The sequence below is a fragment of the Haliotis rufescens genome, unplaced genomic scaffold (assembly GCF_023055435.1).
Source record: "Haliotis rufescens isolate VD_foot unplaced genomic scaffold, xgHalRufe1.0.p SCAF_14, whole genome shotgun sequence".
NCBI classification, from domain to species: domain Eukaryota; kingdom Metazoa; phylum Mollusca; class Gastropoda; order Lepetellida; family Haliotidae; genus Haliotis; species Haliotis rufescens.
Window position 1 is genome coordinate 26,938,423 of NW_025963824.1, and position 25,670 is coordinate 26,964,092.

General features: G+C 40.4%; 3 protein-coding genes across 3 annotated transcripts in view; all 3 read right to left on the reverse strand.

The window, feature by feature from the left end:
- Positions 1-896: 896 nt before the first annotated feature.
- On the reverse strand, positions 897-8,752 carry LOC125379158 (putative ankyrin repeat protein RF_0381). The gene has a single exon (XM_048395219.1). The coding sequence runs from the start codon at positions 8,111-8,113 to the stop codon at positions 7,457-7,459; it is 657 nt and encodes a 218-aa protein (XP_048251176.1). The 5' UTR covers positions 8,114-8,752; the 3' UTR covers positions 897-7,456.
- Positions 8,752-9,199, reverse strand: LOC125379216 (protein VAPYRIN-like; the record flags this gene model as incomplete). The annotated part of the gene is made up of 1 exon (XM_048395453.1): positions 8,752-9,199. A coding segment is annotated over one exon (441 nt), but the record flags the coding sequence as incomplete, so codon positions are not given.
- LOC125379157 overlaps positions 9,197-25,670 on the reverse strand; it is a 49,911-nt gene continuing 33,437 nt past the window's right edge. Inside the window, exon 2 of the mRNA XM_048395218.1 lies at positions 9,197-17,092. Within this exon, the coding sequence (XP_048251175.1) occupies positions 9,464-17,092 (7,629 nt within the window). The 3' untranslated portion in view covers positions 9,197-9,463. The remainder of the gene's footprint in view (positions 17,093-25,670) is intronic.

The window sequence follows — 25,670 nt, forward strand, 5'->3', positions numbered from 1 at the left end:
GTCCAATATTGAATATAATTTTGGTTGTTTTGAACTATTCTTTTGGGAATTTCATTACGCAAATTGATGCCAAACAGGCGCGTGTCTCGTCCAATTAAGATACCCGATAAACTATCTAATTGTTTACAAATTCAAGACATTATTTACTTGGTGAGAGCAGTCATTTTATGTTGTGTCGAAAAAGCGTTAAATTCCGTTCCACACATCGAAATTTTCCATACCATGAACGAAAATTAGAGGAAATATATATTAATCAAAATACCAGTGTCGTCTTTTTCTGACGTTATCAAAGACATAAAACCAGCCATGACGTCAAAATGAATCGTGTTATTTTTAGGGTATTTTATTACATTTGATGATAAGGCTTGTGCTCCATTAATAATGATGCAACATTAGTCAAATTACACTTACACAATCAGGAGAATGTTGGAATCTAAGGACTAAGTTATAGGTTAGATAAGGCCTTCCATTTCTCTATTACCTCCTTTTTGTGAAGTACGATTTCATTATTCTTATGGGTATATTTTATAACTAAACGTGTACAGTTTCAATATCGTTATTTGTGTTGGAATAATTTGGTTCCTCCTGAACAAAACACAACGAAAATATACTGTCCTTACCCACAGCTAATTCTCACCAAGTGACCTGAGTTACAACAAACTAGAGCTTAGCATAGCGGAGTTATGCCCCCTTTTCTTTGTACGTGTGTAACCTCTCTGTCACCTTTTGACGTCATAGAGAAAAATCAGTTTTCGTCATTTACGGCATGCTATTTTTTTGGAATTGAATGTATGTCGTTATACATACGCATATAACTCCATTTGATATGTAGTTATGTCGTTCAGATATTAGGCAGTATTTTGTTCGCTCAGAGTTTCCGTAAAGCTTCTTTATAAAAAAAAAAATGGCGCACAGTACTTTAATCGGTGTACGATAAAAAGCGGGGAAAATTACTGTTTTTCAACGCAGAAAAAAAAATAAAAATTAATATATCAGACTGGCCAGAAAGATTTACGGCGCAAGTTCAAGGTAATTCAACGGCACAACGTTACACGGATGAGATTCTTCCGCCACACGTCCTCCTCATTATTCAAAGCGAACGTCAGTTTCCAACAAGACAACGCCCGACCTCACACAGCAAGACTGACAACAGCCTTTTTGAGGAATCGCGACATCCGGGTCTCGTGGATTTAAACCTTTTTAAACATTTATGGCATGCACTGGATCAACGACTGCGAGCACGTCAGCAACAGCCGCAGAACCTCCGACAGATGGCACTAGAAGTGCAGGAAGAGTGGGTGAACATTTCCCAGGCCGGGGATTTGATTGCTTCCATTGGAGAACTGCCTCAGTAAGTCAGTCACAAAAACAGCGCGTCGTAATACATTAACACCAAGTACAAGACGTCAAAATGGCCGACACGATAAACGTTAGGGAGATATTTCCGAAGTTTTTAAGGAACCTGTGGCTATTACAAGTGTCAGTCATCATTGATCATTTGCCCGATCACCGAAATGTGATTGAAAAGATACGTCAAACATATACCAATGTACATTCACCTTATGCTGTAGACTGTCACTGCAGCCTAGAATCGGATGGAGTAGATACTACGGTTGTTTGGATGTGTATTTCTTCTCTAGGATGGGTTGTAGCGACGTGCCATCTCTCTGACTTATCCCAAGGTATGCTAAAACGCTAATTTCAAGATTAAAGGGTCTAAATGATGAGAAACAACGCTTCTGCATGTATTCGTGCTTGGGAATTCCCAAGTATTTCCCTGGGAATGGGGAAGTATCAGTGTTTACGTCATTTCAAGAACACGGTTTCGTGAAAAAAGGATGAACGTCAATTTGTGTCGTTCAAACACTTATAAACGTCTATTACGCGGCCACTTATGAACGTCAATTTCGCGGCCATGTGACCGACCTATCGTCCAGTGGAAAAGCAGTATATTATTTAAACTTCAAATTACAAAATTACTGATGCTTAGACTGAGAATGAGATGTGTTTAATGCCACGTTTTTGTAGCGTTGTCACAGCATGGAATATGGGAGAAAAGTGTAAAGTGATGCAGTTCTCAGTTGCTTACCACTTTAGGGAAACAGCAAGTTGTAGCCTCGCAGTGGGCTACTGGAAGTTGAATACATCTTTACTGTTTAACAATGAATATATCCAAAAAGTGAAAGATACACTAGAAAAACAAAGCTAGAATGTTCAAAAGTAATATTCCAAAGATGAAGCCAGAAAAACTGAAGATCTAAACTTAAAACTAAAAATCAGTGATACTCTTTTTTAGAAACATTTTTGATGAGTGAATCAAAGCTGTCAGACATGTCTAATTATAAAGTACTTTTGGAAAAATTAAAAGAAGAATCAAGGGACCAATAGGTACAAGGAAGGAGAAAAACTATGAACATATTTTTTTCACCTTGAAAACAGGAACTATACCAGTACACTGATTAACAGTATTATAAGGGGAGTTGATGGACAATTCATCTTAACTGAACAAAGAAATTTTTATGAGAAATATGCTCTTCAAGTGGAGAAATAACTTATTCATCCAAAAATTTATTACACAAACTTAACACACCAAAACTAAATCACAGTTTGATTATTTAGAAGACATGATTAACATGAATGAAATAACAAAGGCCGTAAAATCTATGAAAAATAACAAAAGCCCAGGTATTGGTGGATTCCCTGTTGATTTTTTCCAATTCTTCTGGAAAGATCTTGGAATATGGGTATACAGATATATTACAGAAACATTTTGAAATAACACTTTGAGTCTAACAATGAATAGAGGTGTCATTACCTGTATACCCAAAGGCACTAAAGATAACCAACTACTCAAAAACTGGCGACCAAATTCTCTCTTAAATTCATTGTATAAAATTTTGAGTACATGTATAGCAAACAGAATTAAAACAACACTTAATACTCTTATACAAGAAACCCAAACTGGCTTTATCCCTGGAAGTTGTATAAGCGAAAACATACGACTACTGTATGATATTTTGTGTGAAACAAAATTACAAAATAAGCCTGGTTTACTATTACTTATAGACTTTGAAAAAAGCTTTTGATACTGTTTCAAAACAATTTACCATGTTGACACTGGAAAAGACCTAATATAAGAAAATGGATATACATACTTATAAATAATGCTTCATCTTGCATCATCCAAAATGGACACCTATCTACATTCTTCTGTAACGAAAGGGGATGTAGGCAAGGCGACCCATTGTCTCCATATCTATTCCTGTTTGTTGCAAGAAACGTTGGGAATAATGATTCGTGATAATAATGCAATAAAAGGTATCAAACTGAATAATGTGGAACATAAACTTGGATAATATGCTTATGATACTGCAATATTTCTAGATTGGACTGATGAAAGTTTAAGTACAGTGATTGACACCCTAAATGATTTTTATAAAATGTCAGGATCAAAAATTAACATTGATAAAATAAAACCAATATGGATAGGCTCAATGACAGGCTGTGACATCAAACTATGTCAGGATCTGAAACTAGACTGGCACAGTGGGGACTTTGTGATATTGGGAATAAAGCTTAATTCGAACTTAAATAATCTGTGCGTAATAAATACAAAGAAGAGAATTGAAATAATTAATCAACTTTTAGGAAATTGGTGGGAAATTTACATTGATAGGTAAAATCACTGTTGTCACAGCCTTCGACTTGACCAACTTAGTTCATATAAATTCCTCTCTTTCAAACACTCCAGGTGTTTTTATTGATGAACTAAACAAATTATTGTAGATTCATCTGGAATGATAAAAGGGACAGAATAAAAAGAACAACTTTAATTAGAAAATATGACGAAGGCAGACTGAGAATGATAGAGGTAAAGTCTTTTATAATTTCTCTAAAACTGTCAGTTCCCAAAAAACATCTCCAAAACATAAACTGTAATACCCTAGCATCTTCCCACCCAAAAACATATTCCTACTTTGGGCCAATATTGAAAAATGTATGCACTTAGCTAACCCTTACAGGAGAAATGTTTTGGCTGCTTGGGGAACACTGTATAGAAGACACAAAACTAACTCCACAAAAATTGAAGAAGTACTATCAGAACCTCTTTGGTGTAACCATCAGTTTAAAAAACAACCTGATTTCATTATAAGAAATTGGTTTTTAAAGGGAATTTACACTATTAAAGATCTCTGTAATGAAGATGATATAATGCCCTTCAATGGACTTAAAAGAAAATACCAAATTAAAGGCCATTTATTGACTATTACCAAGTTCTATTAAACATACCAAAACCTGGAAAGATGCTTTTAGAAATAATCACATTATCTTATATAATCAACATTTAAATACCACTTTGATGGACTTACTTGTAGCGCCTAAAGGCTCCAGATATTTTTATGATTAGACTATAACTACAGCAAATCTCCCAACAGTCTGTGAAAAATGGGATACCATTCTCGACTTAGATATATCATAGAAGAATGTTTTTATCAGATACAGGAAATGTACAAAAGATGTAAAATTACTTGAATTTCAATATAAATTTATTCATCGCATCATCTATACAAAGAAAGGATTGTTTAAAAAGAAAATTCTCGATGATCTGTAATCATTTTGCGAAACTGATACTGAATTCTTACTTCATGTATATAGGGATTGTAAGCATGTTAAAAGGTTTGGGGCGAAAGTCGAATTTTTCTGAATGCAAAATGTTCACAAAATTTACATTTACAAAATGCTCTGTTTTACTTGGGTACAACTCTAACATTCTGTTAAATCACATCATACTGGCATGCAAAAAATACATACTTGTATCAAGTATTAAGAAAAAGAAATGTTCACTTGAAAGGTTTCTGAAGACTTTTATTGATATATCAAATTGCACACAAAAACAATACAATAAGACAGTTTGACAGAAAATGGAAAACTTTGGCAAATGAGTTTTCTGGGTAATATGTCCGTATTTTTTAAAAATTTTTTACAAGAACAATTTCCACAAATGTACTGTAAGGATTTAGCTTCACACTTAGTTAATAAACATGGCAAATGTAGCCTGCCCATTTCACCATTTGTAAACATTGTAGGACACCTGTAGCCAACTTAATTTTGCTATCTACTGTAGAGGTATGTAACCTCCACCTAATAAGTATTCCACATGACGTGCTACTCAATGTATAACTTTGTAGTATCATATACTGAATTGAATAATACATATTTAAAAAAAAAAAAAAAAAAAAAATCATTACTGGTGAGGTTTAATGACTGCCTGGGGATCGTATCACCGACCTTTTGCTCTCGGGCAGACATTCTATCTACTAGATCAAACAGAATTACAATTTACCTGAAATCAACTGTGGCATCAATATAGATAATGACATAGTCAGTAAATAGATTCCTAAAGCTAGTTAAGAATCGTTAACCGCCATTCAGCCAACGATACATCCTAGCGACCATAGTTTTATATGAAACGAGTCTGAACAACAAAACAATTTAACCATCATGACGCTATAGGAATAATGATAGAACAAAATACTTCCCCAAATACTCAACATTAATGGAATTGTACAAATCATAGTGGTGACGAAACAGGAGATTTAAAAAAATGTTCTGACCCGTGACTCTAGGCCATACCATAAAACCAGCTATGTATATTACAAACATCATATATTATATACTATTTTCAGTCAGACAAAAAAGCAAACAAAATATATCATACATCGAATATTACATATTTCCCTCAATCACAATGTGAAATATGTATTGGACAAGCATTCACATTTCAGAGGGTTAAACCTTTCAGTTGTTAAATTTGAGAGTGAATATGTTGTGTATGACCAACCCTGTTAATTTAGATAAAAGCAAACGTTTTCTATAATCGTAGATTAAAGTGACTAAATCCTTTCAATTATCCTACGAAATATCTGTTAAAGTCATTGTACGATTTCGACTATATCGTAAGGAATGTGTTTATGAATCACTAGTGAATAGTGACGATACCAGGTGTTTCCGAAAAGGTGAGCCCATCTTGTCCCACTGGTGGCATCTGTCACAAACACGTGCAAAGCCAAGTTAAAATATAGACACCAAAGGCTCGAGCTGCTGGAATGTTGCTCGACATGATGTTTGTTTGTTGTTTGCTGATTAACACCCGACTCAACACTATTCCAGCTCTATGACAGTGGCATGTAAATAATCTAGTCTTGTGAGCAACGATCAACGTCGTCGGGTACGTTGGCACGCCATCATCCAAGTCACTGAGCCTGACCACCCGATCCATTAAGTCGCCTCTTACGACAAGCATAGGTTGCTAGGGCTGCTAGGGTTGCTAGGGAATTCTGACTCGGGATCCCTCACATTAACATGAACCTAATTTCCTTGCATGGTTTTGACGAATACCATATGAACTTAGATACTAATTTAAAACAAATGAACACACCAATTCGATCTGAATAAAAAGATCACCCTCGGGGATGTGTTCGAGTTGTTAAACAAACAGCAGCAACCCCACCGAATGAGATGGTACAGTGTTGTCTAAATATGCTTATTTCTCCTCAAACATTGAACTAGCAATCTATCATGCTCATTCTCACTTCTGTCTCTGTGTGTTTCGCGTCCATATGCTCAGTAATGAGAGCTTAAAAGGGAACAAACTGAACCAATAGGTACTGGTACGTCCCTTCCTCGAAAGAGAGATGACAAAATACAGAGGGAATTGTTTTACTAAAACGGGAAATCCTTTTTTCCAAGGGTCGGTGATATATTAACGAAATAAATACATTTTTTATTGTTTGAGCCAGACTGTATTTTAGGACTCGGAGCAGAAAAAAATGAAGAGAAACGAACACAAAATCCAGAAGGCCTTGATGTAACTTCACAGAATTAGTAAGGCCAGCATTAGTCAGTTTGTAGCCTTTGTGCAGTTGTCCCACATGTAGCAACAATAATCCCATATCGCATGATGTGCATGACGATATGGGCTCGTATACGTCCAACGCTGTCTGATCATAATCTGCAAATGTCGGAAGTCGTAACAGTTTCGGTTTATGTGTACGCTTGCCTTTTAAATGTTAGTATGTACTGTGTATATAAATATAACTGCTTGTCTTGAAAATTACACACTTTTTTTACAGTCCGAAACAAACATTTCAATGTTTCATCCTTGAAATAAACCTTTCCAACAACATTATGCTGGCCCATTTGCTCTTGTTGGCATTAAGTGACACAGAGAGAGTGAATTACTGTCTTGCCATTTGCTGAGGACTTATTTGACCCTCAGCTTCGTGTACCTAATCTCACTAAGCCTTCCCTTGTCACACGTGTCCATATAAACACACGAATGAATCACCAGTTGGGTTAAACATATGTTGATCATTACCTACCCACCACTAGGGATTTAATCATTATTGTTGACAACAAGAACGTGTTGATGGATTGAGTTCTTACTGCAGCTACATCAGCAGCAGATACAAATACACCGTTGATGTCTTCTACTCTCATCATCTTCAGTCATGTTCACTGGATCACGATGGATCATCACTTGGGCAGTACTATCATCTCCACCACACAGATAGTGAAGTGCTGTCCAGCCCTCCACGCCATCCTTGTTGACATCAGCACCGTTTTGTAACAACAGTTTGATAGCGCTTTCATTGACATCATCTCCAACACACAGATAGTGAAGTGCTGTCATGCCCTCCACGCCAGCCTTGTTGACATCAGCTCCGTTTTGAAAGAACAGTTTGATAGTGCTTTCATTGACATCATCCGTAACACACAGATAGTGAAGTGCTGTCATGCCCTCCACGCCAGCCTTGTTGACATACGCTCCGTTTTGTAACAACAGTTTGATAGTGCTTTCATTGACATCATCTCCAACACACAGATAGTGAAGTGCTGTCATGCCCTTCACGCCAGCCTTGTTGACATCAGCTCCGTTTTGTAACAACAGTTTAACAGCGCTTTCATTGACATATTCCCTAACACACAGATGGTGAAGTGTTGTCATGCCCTCAACGCCAGCTTTGTTGACATTAGCACCGTTTTGTAACAACAGTTTGACAGCGCTTTCATTGACATCATCCCCAACACACAGATGGTGAAGTATTGCCATGCCCTCCACGCCAGCCTTGTTGACATCAGCACCGTGTTGTAACAACAGTTTGACAGCGCTTTCATTGACATTATCCCTATTACACAGACAGTAAAGTGCTGTTAAGCCTTTCACGTCAGACTTGTTGACATCAGCTCCGTTTTGTAACAACAGTTTGATAGCGCTTTCATTGACATTATCCCTAGCAAACAGGTAGTGAAGTGCTGTCAAGCCCTCCACGTCAGCCTTGTTGACATCAGCTCCGTTTTGTAACAACAGTTTGACAGCGCTTTCATTGACATCATCCCTAGAACACAGATAGTGAAGTGCTGTCACGCCCTTCACGTCAGCCTTGTTGACATCAGCTCCGTTTTGTAATAACAGTTTGACAGCGCTTTCATTGACATCATCCCTAACACACAGATAGTGAAGTGCTGTCACGCCCTTCACGTCAGCCTTGTTGACATCAGCTCCGTTTTGTAACAACAGTTTGACAGCGCTCTCATTGACATCATCCCTAACACACAGATAGTGAAGTGCTGTAAAGCCCTTCACGTCAGCCTTGTTGACATCAGCTCCGTTTTGTAACAACAGTTTGACAGCGCTTTCATTGACATCATCCCTAGCACACAGACAGTGAAGTGCTGTCCTGCCTTTCACGTTAGGCTAGTTGACATCAGCTCCGTTTTGTAATAACAGTTTGACAGCGCATACATTGACACCATCCCTATCACATAGATAGTGTAGTGATGTCACGCCATCCACGTCAGCCGTGTTGACATCAGTTTCGTTTTGTAACAACAGTTTCATAGCGCTTTCATCGACTTCATCTCTATCAAACAGATAGTGAGGTGCAGTCATGCCCTTCACGCCAGCCTTGTTGACATCAGCTCCGTTTTGTAACAACAGTTTGATAGTGTTTTCATTGACATCATCCCTAGCACACAGACTGTGAAGTGCTGTAAACCCCTCCATGTCAGCCTTGTTGACATCAGCTCCCTTTTGTAACAACAGTTTGACAGCGCCTTCATTGACCTCATTCTTAGAACACAGATAGTGAAGTGCTGTCGCGCCCTCCACGCCAGCCTTGTTGACATCCGCTCCGTTTTGTTACAACAGTTTAACATCGCTTTCATTGACATCATCCCTAACACACAGACTGTGAAGTGCTGTAAACTCCTCCATGTTAGCCTTGTTGACATCAGCTCCGTTTTGTAACAACAGTTTGACAGCGCCTTCATTGAGATCATTCTTAGAACACAGATAGTGAAGTGCTGTCGCGCCCTCCACGCCAGCCTTGTTGACATCCGCTCCTTCTTTTAACAACAGTTTGATAGTGCTTTCATTGACATCATCCCTAGCACACAGATGTTAAAGTGCTGTAAAGCCCTCCATGTCAGCCTTGTCCACATCAGCTCCGTTTTGTAACAACAGTTTGATAGCGCTTTCATTGACATGATCCCTAGCACACAGACATTGAAGTGCTGTAAAGCCCTTCTCGTCAGCCTTGTTGACATCCGCTCCGTTTTGTAATAACAGTTTGATAGTGCTTTCATTGACATGATCCCTAGCACACAGATGATGAACTGCTGTAAAGCCCTGCATGTCAGCCTTGTTTAAATCTGCTCCGTTTTGTAACAACAGTTTGACAGCGCTTTCATTGACATCATCCCTAGCACACAAATAATGAATTGCTGTCACGCCCTCCACGCCAGCCTTGTTGACATCAGCTCCGTTTTGTAACAACAGCTTGATAGTGTTTTCATTGACATCATCCCTAGCACACAGACTGTGAAGTGCTGTAAACCCCTCCATGTCAGCCTTGTTGACATCCGCTCCCTTTTGTAACAACAGTTTGACAGCGCCTTCATTGACATCATTCTTAGAACACAAATAGTGAAGTGCTGTCGCGCCCTCCACGCCAGCCTTGTTGACATCCGCTCCGTTTTGTAACAACAGTTTAACATCCCTTTCATTGACATCATCCCTAACACACAGACTGTGAAGTGCTGTAAACCCCTCCATGTCAGCCTTGTTGACATCAGCTCCGTTTTGTAACAATAGTTTGACAGCGCCTTCATTGAGATCATTCTTAGAACAGAGATAGTGAAGTGCTGTCGCGCCCTCCACGCCAGCCTTGTTGACTTCCGCTCCTTCTTTTAACAACAGTTTGATAGTGCTTTCATTGACATCATCCCCAGCACACAGATAGTGAAGTGCTGTCGCGCCCTCCACGCCAGCCTTGTTGACATCCGCTCCTTCTTTTAACAACAGTTTGATAGCGTTTTCATTGACATCATCCCTAGTACACAGATAGTGAAGTGCTGTCACGCCCTCCACGCCAGCCTTGTTCACATCAGCTCCGTAGTTTAACAACAGTTCGACAGCGCTTTCATTGACATCATTCCTAACACAAAGACAGTGAAGGGCTGTAAAGTCCTTCTCGTCAGCCTTGTTGACATCCGCTCCGTTTTGTAATACCAGTTTGATAGTGCTTTCATTGACATGATCCCTGGCACACAGATGGTAAAGTGCTGTAAAGCCCTCCACGTCAGCCTTGTTGACATCCGCTCCGTTTTGTAACAACATTTTGACAGCACTTTCATTCACATCATCCCTATCACACAGACATTGAAGATCTGCAAAGACCTCCACGGTAGCCTTGTTGACATCCGCTCCGTTTTGTAACAACAGTTTGACAGCGCTTTCACTGACATCATCCTTAGCACACAGACATTGAAGTGCTGTAAAGCCCTTCACGCCAGCCTCGTTGACATCCGCTCCGTTTTGTAACAGTAGTTTGATAGTGCTTTCATTAACATGATCCCTGGCACACAGATGGTAAAGTGCTGTAAAGCCCTCCACGTCAGCCTTGTTGACATCAACTCCCTTTTGTAACAACAGTTTGATAGCGCTTTCATTAACATCATCCCTAGCACACAGATAGTGAAGTGATGTCACGCCCTCCACGCCAGCCTTGTTGACATCCGCTCCGTTTTTTAACAACAGTTTTACAGCGCTTTCATTAACATCATCCCTAGCACACAGATAGTGAAGTGCTGTAAACCCCTCCACGTCAGTTTTGTTGACATCAGCTCCGTTTTGTAACAATAGTTTGACAACGCTTTCATTGACTTCATCCCTAGCACCCAGATGGTGAAGTGCTGTAAAGCCCTCCATGTCAGACTTGTTGACATCCGCTCCGTTTTGTAACAACAGTTTGACAGCGCTTTCGCTGACATCATCCTTAGCACACAGACATTGAAGTGCTGTAAAGCCCTTCACACCAGCCTTGTTGACATCCGCTCCGTTTTGTAACAACAGTTTGATAGTGCTTTCATTAACATGATCCCTGGTACACAGATGGTAAAGTGCTGTAAAGCCCTCCACGGTAGTCTTGTTTACATCCGCTCCGTTTTGTAACAACAGTTTGACAGCGCTTTCATTGACATCATCCCTATCACACAGATGGTAAAGCGTTGTAAAGCCCTCCATGTCAGCCTTGTTGCCATCAGCTCCGTTTTGTAACAACAGTTTGACAGCCCTTTCTTTGACATCATTCCCATCACACAGAATGTGAAGTGCTGTAAAGCCCTTCACGCCAGCCTTGTTGACATCCGCTCCGTTTTGTAAAACCAGTTTGATAGTGCTTTCATTGACATGATCCCTAGCACAAAGATGGTAAAGTGTTGTAAAGCCCTCCATGTCAGCCTTGTTGACATCAGCTCCGTTTTGTAACAACAGTTTGACAGCGCTTTCAGTTATATCAGCCCGATCACACAAACAGTGAAATGCTGTAAAGCCCTCCTTGTCAGCCTTGTTGACATCAGCTCCGCTTTGTAACAACAGATTGACAGCGCTTTCATTGACATCATTCCTAGAACACAGATAGTGAAGTGCTGTCCCGCCCTTCACACCAGCCTTGTTGACATCCGCTCCGTTTTGTAACAACAGTTTGATAGTGCTCTCATTGACATCATCCCTAGCACACAGATAACGAATTGCTGTCACGCCCTCCACGTCAGCCTTGTTGACATCAGCTCCCTTTTGTAACAACAGTTTGATAGCGTTTTCATTGACATCATCCCTAGCACACAGATAGTGAAGTGCAGTTACGCCCTCCACGCCAGCCTTGTTCACATCAGCTCCGTAGTTTAACAACAGTTCGACAGCGCTTTCATTGACATCATTCCTAACACAAAGACAGTGAAGGGCTGTAAAGTCCTTCTCGTCAGCCTTGTTGACATCCGCTCCGTTTTGTAATACCAGTTTGATAGTGCTTTCATTGACATGATCCCTGGCACACAGATGGTAAAGTGCTGTAAAGCCCTCCACGTCAGCCTTGTTGACATCCGCTCCGTTTTGTAACAACATTTTGACAGCACTTTCATTCACATCATCCCTATCACACAGACAGTGAAGATCTGCAAAGCCCTCCACGGTAGCCTTGTTGACATCCGCTCCGTTTTGTAACAACAGTTTGACAGCGCTTTCACTGACATCATCCTTAGCACACAGACATTGAAGTGCTGTAAAGCCCTTCACGCCAGCCTTGTTGACATCCGCTCCGTTTTGTAACAACAGTTTGATAGTGCTTTCATTAACATGATCCCTGGCACACAGATGGTAAAGTGCTGTAAAGCCCTCCACGTCAGCCTTGTTGACATCAGCTCCCTTTTGTAACAACAGTTTGATAGCGCTTTCATTAACATCATCCCTAGCACACAGATAGTGAAGTGATGTCACGCCCTCCACGCCAGCCTTGTTGACATCCGCTCCGTTTTTTAACAACAGTTTTACAGCGCTTTCATTGATATCATCCCTAGCACACAGATAGTGAAGTGCTGTCACGCCCTCCACGTCAGTCTTGATCATATCAGCTCCGTTTTGTAACAACAGTTTGATAACGCTTTCATTGACATCATCCCTAGCACACAGATGGTAAAGTGTTGTAAAGCCCTCCATGTCAGCCTTGTTGACATCAGCTCCCTTTTGTAACAACAGCTTGATAGCGCTTTCATTAACATCATCCCTAGCACACAGATAGTGAAGTGCTGTAAAGCCCTCCACGTCAGTTTTGTTGACATCCGCTCCGTTTTGTAACAACAGTTTGACAACGCTTTCATTGACTTCATCCCTAGCACCCAGATGGTGAAGTGCTGTAAAGCCCTCCATGTCAGACTTGTTGACATCCGCTCCGTTTTGTAACAACAGTTTGACAGCGCTTTCGCTGACATCATCCTTAGCACACAGACATTGAAGTGCTGTAAAGCCCTTCACACCAGCCTTGTTGACATCCGCTCCGTTTTGTAACAACAGTTTGATAGTGCTTTCATTAACATGATCCCTGGCACACAGATGGTAAAGTGCTGTAAAGCCCTCCACGGTAGTCTTGTTTACATCCGCTCCGTTTTGTAACAACATTTTGACAGCGCTTTCATTGACATCATCCCTATCACACAGATGGTAAAGCGTTGTAAAGCCCTCCATGTCAGCCTTGTTGCCATCAGCTCCGTTTTGTAACAACAGTTTGACAGCCCTTTCTTTGACATCATTCCCATCACACAGAATGTGAAGTGCTGTAAAGCCCTTCACGCCAGCCTTGTTGACATCCGCTCCGTTTTGTAAAAGCAGTTTGATAGTGCTTTCATTGACATGATCCCTAGCACAAAGATGGTAAAGTGTTGTAAAGCCCTGCATGTCAGCCTTGTTGACATCAGCTCCGTTTTGTAACAACAGATTGACAGCGCTTTCATTGACATCATTCCTAGAACACAGATAGTGAAGTGCTGTCCCGCCCTTCACACCAGCCTTGTTGACATCCGCTCCGTTTTGTAACAACAGTTTGATAATGCTTTCATTGACATGATCCCTAGCAGAGAGGGGGTAAAGTGCTGTAAAGCCCTCCGTGTCAGCCTTGTTGACATCAGCTCCGTTTTGTAACAACAGTTTGACAGCGCTTTCATTGACATGATATCTTTCACAAAGACAGCGAAGTGCTGTAAAGCCCTCCACGGCAACCTTGTTGACATCCGCTCCGTTTTGTATCAACAGTTCGACAGCGCTTTCATTGACATCATCCCTATCACACAGACAGTGAAGTGCTGTCACGCCCTCCACGGCAGCCTTGTTGACATCCGCTCCCTTTTGTAACAACAGTTGGATAGTGCTTTCATTGACATCATCCCTAACACACAGATAGTGAAGTGCTGTCACGCCCTCCACGGCAGCATTGTTGACATCCGCTCCCTTTTGTAACAACAGTTGGATAATGCTTTCATTGACATCATCCCTAACACACAGACAGTGAAGTGCTGTAAAGCCCTCCGCGGCAGCCTTGTTGACATCCGCTCCCTTTTGTAACAACAGTTGGATAGTGCTTTCATCGACATCATCCCTAACACACAGATAGTGAAGCGCTGTCACGCCCTCCACGCCAGCCTTGTTGACATCAGCTCCTTTTTGTAACAACAGTTCGATAGCGCTTTCATTGACATCATTCCTACCATACAGATAGTGAAGTGCTGTCATGCCCTCCATGTCAGCCTTGTTGACATCAGCTCCGTTTTGTAACAACAGTTTGACAGCGCTTTCATTGACATCATTCCTGACACACAGACAGTGAAGTGCTGTCCTGCCTTTCACGGCAGCCTTGTTGACATCAGCTCCGTTTTGAAACAACAGTTTGACAGCGCTTTCATTTACATCATCCTTACCACACAGATGATGAAGTGCTGTCCTACCTTTCACGTCAGCCTCGTTGACATCAGCTCCGTTTTGTAACAACAGTTTGACAGCGCTTTCAGTGACATAATCCCTATCACACAAACAGTGAAGTGCTGTAAAGCCCCCCATGTCAGCCTTGTTGACATCAGCTCCGTTTTGTAACACTAGTTTGATAGCGCTTTCATTGACATCATCCCTATCACACAGATGGTGAAGTGCTGTCACGCCCTCCACGTCAGCCTTTTTGACTTCAGCTCCGTTTTGTAAGAACAATATGACAGCGCTTTCATTGACAGTATCCCTCGCACACAAATGGTGAAGTGCTGTCCCACCTTTCACGTCAGCCTTGTTGACATCAGCACCGTTTTGTAACAACAGTTTGATAGCGCTTTCATTGACATTGTCCCAAACACAGAGACAGTGAAGTGCTGTCACGCCCTCAAAACCCTCCAAGGCAGCCCTGTTAACATCAGCACCGTTTTGTAACAACAAGTTCACAGCGAGGTGATTGACATCATCCCTACCACACAGTAGGTGAAGTGCTGTCAAACCCTGCACGCCAGCCTTGTTGACATCAGCTCCTTTTTGTAACAACAGTTTGATAGAGCTTTCATTGACATCATTCCTACCACACAGATAGTGAAGTGCTGTCACGCCCTCCATGTCAGCCTTGTTGACATCAGCTCCGTTTTGTAACAACAGTTTGATAGCGCTTTCATTGACATCATTCCTAACACACAGACAGTGAAGTGCTGTCCTGCCTTTCAGGGCAGCCTTGTTGACATCAGCTCCGTTTTGAAACAACAGTTTGATAGCGCTTTCATTTACATCATCCTTACCACACAGATGATGAAGTGCTGTCCTACCTTTCACGCCAGCCTTATTGACATCCGCTCCGTTTTGTAACAACAGTTTGAAAGCGCTTTCAGTTACATTATCCTTACCACACAAATGGTGAAGTGCTGTCCTACCTTTCACGTCAGCCTCGTTGACATCCGCTCCGTTTTGTAACAACAGTTTGATAGCGCTTTCATTGACATCATCCCTAGGACACAGATAGTGAAGTGCTGTCCTACCTTTCACGTCAGCCTCGTTGACATCAGCTCCGTTTTGTAACAACAGTTTGACAGCGTTCTCAGTGACATAATCCCTATCACACAAACAGTGAAGTGCTGTAAAGCCCTCCATGTCAGCCTTGTTGACATCAGCTCCGTTTTGTAACACTAGTTTGATAGCGCTTTCATTGACATCATCCCTATCACACAGATGGTGAAGTGCTGTCACGCCCTCCACGTCAGCCTTTTTGACTTCAGCTCCGTTTTGTAACAACAATCTGACAGCGCTTTCATTGACAGCATCCCTCGCACACAAATGGTGAAGTGCTGTCCCACCTTTCACGTCAGCCTTGTTGACATCAGCACCGTTTTGTAACAACAGTTTGATAGCGCTTTCATTGACATTGTCCCAAACACAGAGACAGTGAAGTGCTGTCACGCCCTCAAAACCCTCCAAGGCAGCCCTGTTAACATCAGCACCGTTTTGTAACAACAAGTTCACAGCGAGGTGATTGACATCATCCCTACCACACAGTAGGTGAAGTGCTGTCAAACCCTGCACGCCAGCCTTGTTGACATCAGCACCCTTTTGTAACAATAGTTTGAAAGAGCTTTCATTGACATCATCCCTAGCACTCAGATGGTAAAGTGCTGTAAATCCCTCCATGTCAGTCGTGTTGACATCAGCACCATGTTGGATCAGTAGGGCCACATTTCTTACGTTAGTATCCCCTCCTTTACACAAGACATGAAGTGCTGACTTGCCATTTTCACCGAACATGTTGACAGCAGCGCCATGTTTAATGATTAGGTCAAAGACAGATGTATCTACATCCTTACGTGCACACAAATAGTGAAGAGCTGTATATCCCACCCCGTCAGCCCAATTCAGATCAATGTTGTTCTTGATCAACAGTTCCACATTTGCAACATCGACAGTACTCGCAGTACACAGACAGTGGAGAGCTGTTCCGCCATCCCCACTCACTATGTTGACATCCGCCCCGTGTTTGAGCATCAGCTTTAGAGCACTTGCATCGACACCTTCGCCTTCACACAACTCATGGAAGGCTGTTTTCCCCCGCATATTCCCCTTGTTCACATCTGCGCCGCACTCCAGAAGAACTTGGATAGCTGTCGTATTTTTACATCTTGACAAAACATGCAACATGGTGTCTCCATTACTGTCTTTGTTGTCAAGGGCCACCAGTTTATCATTCTGAAAAATATATATTCGTAACAAGAATTCTTAGATACATTGTTATATGGCAGTGTAATTTATTGTTAAAAAGTGTTGCAATTGTACTGCATTGTTTCTGCTGAGATTCAGTAGCAGGTCACATCATTGTGTTTTGAGAACATTAGTTGTCAGAAATGTCATACTGTTTAATGTAAGCATTGGTCATATTTAGATGCTTGTGTGGACAAGTGTAATCTATAATCTTCTGTAATGTTCTAGTACCGTTAGACTAATCAAGGATGTTATGATATGTTCCGGAAGCTAGTTTGGCTATATAAGCGGACAAGTGCGTACCTCTCTCATCTGACGCAAGATGAGGAAAGTGTGAAACGTATTTGGGAGTGAGTGAGTTTTGGTTTTGATAGGGACTCTGTTCAAGCAGTATTCCTTTGAATGCAATGGACACACATTGTCTTTACAAAATGTTAATTCTATATTTCATGACCTTTTTTCTTACTTACCTCATAGTTCAGATTATTGGTCCTGATCAAAGATGAAAAGAAATCCCTACACAAATCTTCCTTTTGAAAGAAACTGTGTTCAAGGACAGAAAACAATCCGTCGGCCACAGCCTGCGTAAGTCTTTCACAAAATGTTTTAATATTAATCCTGGTTGGAGGAACATTGATGACATTCCGCGAAATGCATTGGGTCTCCATAAATTTTATGCTCTGCATTATGTAAGAGAAACTGAAATGTTTGATTGCAAATACTACGTCTAATTGTCCAATGCAATGTGCTACACTTTCATGGATTGAGGAATGTGAGAACGTTATCATGCCATTGTTGTCTGACAGGTAGCTTCCGAACAAAGGAGATGACACTGACTGGAGACGGTTCCTTTCTTCGTCATCGTCTATTTCATTCAGGTCAAGCTTTCCATCCTTTTTCATCAGCATCTTAAACACTTCCTTTGTTTCCTCATTCTGAAGATGTGTGTTGATGACGCTTTCAAGACACTCAAGAGGACAGGAAAAGAATTTTTCAATGTCTACTTGTTTTCCTTGAGCTTTTAATTCTGTAAACATTTGACAACAATGTGGAAATCCATGTGGTGTCTTAGTACAAACTACCTGTTTCTTCCTGCTCTCTGGTATGTCAACAATACCTGCAAGTGTCAGGTGATACTGGAGAATTTCCATGCGCTCTGTTTCAGGAAGTGAAGCAAGAGATGTAAGAGCTTCCTTGCCTACAATATCAGGAGTGTGCTTGTCAAAACTGCCACGTGCTTCACAGAGAACGTTTGCCCTTAGGACAAAGATAATGGTCAGAGTGCTTGCGAATTCAGACTTGTTAGTTTTTCTGATATTTTCAAGGGCATCAAAGATGACAGGTTTCCATTTGCTGAAAGCTAGTTTGTCCAAGGCAAACGCACCTATGACATCATTCATCATGACAACAAATTTGACTCTTTGGTTGGTATTTTCTGTCAGGATGTAATACTGCTCAGGCTCCTTCACGTAAAACACCTCTCTGCCTTGCTTCATCATCTCCTCCAACACCATGTAGGCTGTCGTTGTCTTCCCATCACCAGCGTTACCAGTGATTGTAATCCAGTGCTGTCCTGATTCAATCTTCTTCACAATGTCGCCAACAAATGACATCTTAAACCGAGCCTCTGTCCATATCTTGATCTCTTTTTTTGTCTGTTCTATTTAAAAGATAATTTGGACCAGTATCAGTATATACAGTTCACTACCGTTAAGTGGAATAACTGTAGATATAGCAATCTGGATACATTGATTCTTTTATTCTGTCCCAACTGCCTCCTTCGTTATTTATCATCCTTTTTAAGTTGGACAACTAACTAGTTTCAAGACAAGACTGCATAAGTAGAATATTTTTCAGTTTCCTGAGTCATCTTACAATGGCAAATTGACTGCTGAACAAGAAAGAACCTTGTTATTGAAACACTCTGATGGTGGATGGCAGCTTATAGTTAACGATTCAGCTTGTCAAAATACTCGCGAGGCAAGGCATGTACCTCACTGACATGATATGTTAACTTTATATTACGTTTGCTATGTTCAAATGCAGGTAGTCTGCTGCTTATAAGTAAGGAAAAACGTTTAAGAAAACTATTTGGTTTGCAACACATTGGAGCGCGGATTTAAAGTCTCAAACTTTTGGAGTTCACTCAGCATAGATATTTGCTACTGAGCTTATGATGAAACTCGGGAATTGGTCCAGCAGATACATCGACTTAGTTCAAGTAAATATATGACGTCAAAATAAAATAGATAAATTAAGTACTCATACTGACAGAAATTGACATGCAATGTCTTTATTATATTATACTTTTATCCTTTGCTCATCACCATCAGGTTATAGTGGTCATTCCAGAATTCCTATGTATTGTATGTCTGAGTACAGCCATGACAATCAGCGAGACAAGGTTTTGTAATGTTGCGTACCTCTAATGTGATGTACTCTCGGGTCTCTCGGGGTTTCTGAAGAAGAAAACAAACCAAAACAAATTGAATATACTTTGGGGAGTTTTTATCCTGTTAATCTTCAGTTTTATAGATTATGTGGGTTAAATTATGTTTTCAATACGTTTGACAGCATAGCATTATGTGTCAGACATTTGCCTTGAGCACCAGTTTTTGTGAAAACCTTCAATAACACACCACAGCGAATTTAGGGATGTCTTCAATTTCTTTATTCAACGTACTGAGGAGGCCACAGGCCTATAGTACAATCATGATTACAGGAGCAATTGGTACAATCATATAATTTCCAAACTTGATTTTCTTTGTATAAAAGCATGATATATGTACATAGTAAGATTTCTTATGGTTTCAATGTTGCTAGTGGTCAGTACTAGTTTAAACTTAAATGTACAATGGTTTATATGAAAATATTTTGGTAAATAAACTTTTCTTAGTTCATCAAAATGCGGACATACTAGTAAAAAGCGATACTCGTCCTCAATTAATCCTAGGTCACATAGTGGACAGAGTCTATTGTCTCTCGGAATATTTTGATATCTACCTTTTTCAATTAAAAGACCGTGTGATGATCATTGGAATCTTGCAAGTGCTACCTTAAATTTTCTAAGACTAACACTGAAAAGGTATTGCTCTACAATGATATATGACTTGAAACTGCTATATAACAGGGACTTTGGTGAATGCGTTAGAGTTGCATTCCATGACTGAAAATATAAATCTTTTAATCTTTGTGTTATAGCATTTATGAACAACTTCGGATAAGCAATTTATTAATTTTAAAATGTAACCAAAACCACAACTATTCAGCAGATTCCTTAAGTCGGTTACCCAATTTGTTTTGCCATTGTTATCATACAAACACATCATATTGTAACATTTCTTAGGGAATCTTGAGGAGGGCATATTAAGTAGTACTAAAATGTGAAAATATGTCACGTTCCGATTCATCCTTTAAACAAACTGAGGTAGTGATGAGCATTCTTGGATAGATAATGACAGGTTTGATTTGGGTTAGAGGCATATTTTAACAGTATTTAATTCATATCACGGTGTGGTAACTTAATGTAGGATGAAAGTCAGAAGTGGTGCAGGTCTTTAGCGCTATAGCGAAACGTATGGGCATGGTTATTGCGGTGACCAGGAATAATAATCAGTGCGCACCTTGGGTTCGAACCTACAACTTTAGGTTCAGGCCACGTATTGAAGATGCAAAACCACACAGCAAATTTCAGAGCCTTAGACGACTGAGTCATCTATGAACCCCAAATTGTTTCGTTGTATTTAGTGCAGTGACTAACAACCAGTACATCCCAATCCTTTGTGTGAACCAAAGGAATGTGGCAGAAAACATTGCAGTCCGTTTGGCTCCAAATGACATTCGATGAAATGCAAAATAACTCAAAATCGGAAATGGTATATTAAATGTCCATACGGTACACGGCAATGAATTATTCTGTACACAAAAATATCTGCTGTTTGTTATTTTTATTCCCATAACTGGAAAAAGTTGTTGAAGAAACTATCATGTTGTTATGTGTAAAATGTGACAGCTTTCACGGAGGGGGGAGGGGTTAAACGGTTGGTTGGTTTGTTGTTTTACGCCGCACCAGCAATATTCCAGCTATATGGCGGCGTTCTGTAAATAATCGAATCTGGACCAGACAATCAAGTCATTGATATCATGAGCATAGATCCACGCACTTGGGATCGATGACATGCTTCAACCAAGTCAGCGAGCCTGACCACCCAATCCCGTTAGCAAAGTCGCCTTTTACGGCAAGCATGGGTTGCTAAAGACCTATTCTACCCCGGATCTTCACGGGTCAGGTTAAACGGATGGAGGAACAGCGCAAACACGTTCTGCAGGCAGTACAGAAAGGTACAGGGAATAACAGTATAAGAGAGGTCGTCTCGCGGTAATTAAAACGCAATCTGACTCGCTCATGGGACTGTTGCTTGCTGAAGTCCATCACGTGGCCAGTATCTTGACTCTATCCTATTGACGACTTTGGTAACCCAACGCTGCCATGTGTCCACTGTTACCTGACCAAGAGATTAATGTACTAGCTTTTCAACATCCCGCAATTTAAACGTTGTGTTCAATCGGGCAACGTGACCTTTGACGACATCCCATATCAACTCTATTGAGTTCAGGTCGCAGAGGTAAGGGGGGACTTTGACCTTTTATGTAACAGCAAACCCTATACATGGGCTTAGGTTTGTCAGATTTGATGATTTCAGAGATCTGTGGTTTTGTAGCCCTGGAAGGAAAGGTCATATTGCAGCCACATCACAATGTCTCCGTTTAAGGTTATTAGACGTCGGGGACTTGCTGTCTGCATCCTGTTATTGTATACTGTGATATGGTGCATTGTCCATGATAATAAGGGACTTGGCAGGCAAAGCAGGGACCGATTTGTTTTTCACCCACTCCAGAAATACCTAGCCGCTCATTTAGGAGATAAACCTACTGTGTTTTGAAATTTGATGTAGTCCCTCTGTAGAAAAGATACCTCTTAATTATAATTTTGAACCGAGCGCTTTTTCACCACTGATCCTTTTGTATCTGTATCCAAATGTATGCAAAAATTGCCATAGCTTCTATTTTGTAAGAAATAAATCATGTTCAGTTTCAAGGGATTTCTTAAAGTCTCAGTGACATGTACCTATTTTGTTAAAGAAGTTTAACAATTTCACGACTGATTTGAAAACTGTCTAATTTAACAACCCTACATAGTTTTGATGTTCCCCACCCACTACACCGGTTGCTGGAGTCAACATTTTTCAGCTTGTTAGGAGACATACCAAGAGCTTTAGAAGCTTTTCTAAGTATTAATTAATGGCATAAAATGGTTTTCCCTTCCTGCTTCACTTCGAAAGTGAACCATACACCTTAAAAAAACACATAGCTGAGTAGCGCATCTTGTCAGTCAACAATGACATATACAATGAAGCACGTATTTGTGCTGTTCCTTCTACCGTTGTGCCCCCCCAAGATGTCAACTTGAAAACATAACAACATGATAGTTTCTTAAACAACCTATTCCAGTGAATCGACTGAAAATAACAAACTGCAGTTATTAATGGGTACAGGGTATTCATTGCCGTGTACCGTATTGGCATTTAATAAATTATTCCCGAATTTGAGTTTTTTTGCAATTCATCGTTCTCATTTGGAGCCAAACGCACGGTAGTGGAAATATACACACACGTAAGGAGATATCGTTCATGGACATCCATGTTACAATGAGTGTTGATTTATATATCACTTACTGGTTTTCTCTGTGTGGTCTTCAGAGCGGGGGCCTTGTGGTTGATGAACCACCTGTTGTCCTCCCATTGCCACATTGCGAGCTTTCGGAGCATTCAACTCGGTCTTCTTTGTCAGATACAGGCGTGGGTTGTTTATTACTGTGAAGAGTATTGATTAGTTATGACCTTAGGAAAGTACTTATGGGAAGAACACAACGATATATTTACCCTGCAATTTGTTCACCTTATACATTCTGGTGATATTTGACAAAAGTGTTCAATGTGTTCATTAAATAACAAGTGAGTCATGTGTGCAAAATTATATATTTTTTATCAAACACATTTGGGCATAAAGAAATTATGTATACAGTTTAAAACACGGACTATAGGCCACCAGTAACCAAAGCTAGGCCACCTTGCTGGGGATCATGGGGACTTACGGTGCCTCTTCTTCCTGCAAGACATCCCAGCAGGATTTACCTCATCACTTCAGCTATCGGTGTTTGTGTTCAATACTAGCCAATATCTAAAAATACTCAGTTGAGTTGGCTTAAAATACTGGTTGATGATAGTTTCATCGATTATGAAAGGATTACGTGCCACACAGGGGGACAATCATTTTATTGTACTTTAAAACCTGGATAGAGCCTTTAATAATGTCAGTTGGTAAAATCATCACACCGAGTTTAAAAACAAGCAATTCATTACTCACATACATACTTAAATGTATTTTACAGACCAATTTCTTTCAAGTAGCTGAGAATGAGATGCCCGCTTACACAGGAAAAGAGATCTTTCAGATCTACTGTTTGATAATGTGAATCCCATTGCAATTGCAAAGTTTACACAGTCAAACAATTTATGCTTAACGGTGAACCTTTCGTCACAAGGGATCCACACAGGAGGTTCGTAATCGTCTGTTTATTCGTGGGTAAACCAACCATGGCCAATAGACAACTTCGTTAAACGACATCATCATGTCTTGACTGACAACCCAACTAGGTATGACCGATTGTTGGTTTAAATCCATGAAGTGTATTGATTCCTACTTGGGTGTCCCACCTTTTTTGCATTAGATCCCGAGTATAGCTGTTTTTTGTCCAGAGCTGCTTTTGAGTTACCAGCTATGCCTACATGACTTGGTAACCAGCAAAAGACAATGTCACACTGGCCAGTAGAAAGATTATTGAAACGTTCTAAAATGCCAAGGATCATGGGATGATTTGAGGAGACACTTCTAAGTGCCTAAAGGCATGAGAATGAATGAGAGAAGATGATGAATATAGGTCAAAGCTGTTGGGATAGTTCTTGATCCAATGATGATGGCACTTGCAACCTCACCACCATCCTTGGACCGATCTGTAAAAATGATTCTGTGAGAATTATGCTTGTTGATAAACAAAATGATTTATTTAAGATTTTTTGAGCTTGGTTAGAGTGAGGTCTGCATCTGGCTTCACCGTCTGCCAGTGTTGTATGTTGTTGACAATAGAATATGTAATAAATGATTCTAAACGCACCAAATGGTTAATGGCACTTGTGTTTTACGGAAACCACACTGGATGTCACTCAGGAGGTTTTTGGTCTCCAAGTACCAGACTAATAAACTGTTGACCAAGCGCTCCATGAACTTATAAACACAGCTAGTTAATGATATTGGACTGTAATTGGATCTGTATGATACCGTCCATTCTTTGGTATAAAATGACAATAACGTTGTGCCACGAAGGAGGGAAATTTCCAGCTGTCCAAATGTCATCAAATATATTTAGCAGTATTTCCAAACATGAATCAGGCATGTGTTTCAGGAGCTGATAATGAATGTTGTCGGCTTCTGCTGCACTGTCATGAACTTGCCCTTGGCCAGTATGCATGGAGTGCAAATATTTCGTTGTAGTCCTCACCAATATAAGAGTTAAAATTGACATTTTTTTTCATGTTGTTTTTGAAACCTCTGAAATTGAGGGTTATAGTTGAATGATGAGGAATGGTTTGCCAAAGTTTGTTGGCAATGTCAGATTTAGTTGTTAACAGTGTATTACCATCCTTTAGATGGTGAACTCCAGACTTTGATCCTTTGCCTTTAATCTTTTCACTCATGTTCCACACCTTGGACATGGGAGTGCAGGAATTGAGTTTAGACACAGTTTCTCCAGAATGACTTATAATTTGTTTAAAGGTACACCTCACTTTGACGCTCGTGATTTTAACATTAATCAGGTTGTTGACAGTGGGGTATCGGCGAAAATATTTCTCACCTTTCTTCTTATTTTTCCTAGCTTGTTTAAAAATTATTATTAAACCATGGTTTACGTATATGAGGGTTTGCAGAGGACTTATGAATGAGTTCTTCTCCAACATGCCTGACACTGTCAGGTGTCAGTTTTCTGTACATAATGTTTGGAATAAATACCAACTGGCCTTGTTGAAGGTGGTTCGTAAGAGAGATTGCTAGTTGTAAGTAATGTTGGAAAATGGTCACTTCCACAAAGGGCATCATGGATCGACCATCAGAACTCGTTTAAAATATGAACTCTCCAACACATTGTCAGTGGATTCCCAGCTTTGGCACAAACAGCATCTTAAGAGACATGATGGTGTAGCTGGATCCTTTAATTGCCGTTCTCGCCATGCTTGTGGTTTAGAGGTCCATCAATGGTACGACCCAGAATATGGAGAGGGTGTCATGGAATATGATAAATACAAATTCTTTTGGAATAGGCCCGTTTACAGCTTCAGGCGTATCCAGGCCAACAAACCTGATCGTGTCCTTTTTGATAAATCCAATGAAATCATTTATATCATTGAATTTTCTGTCCTTTTGGACACGAATGTGATTGACACGATTCAGG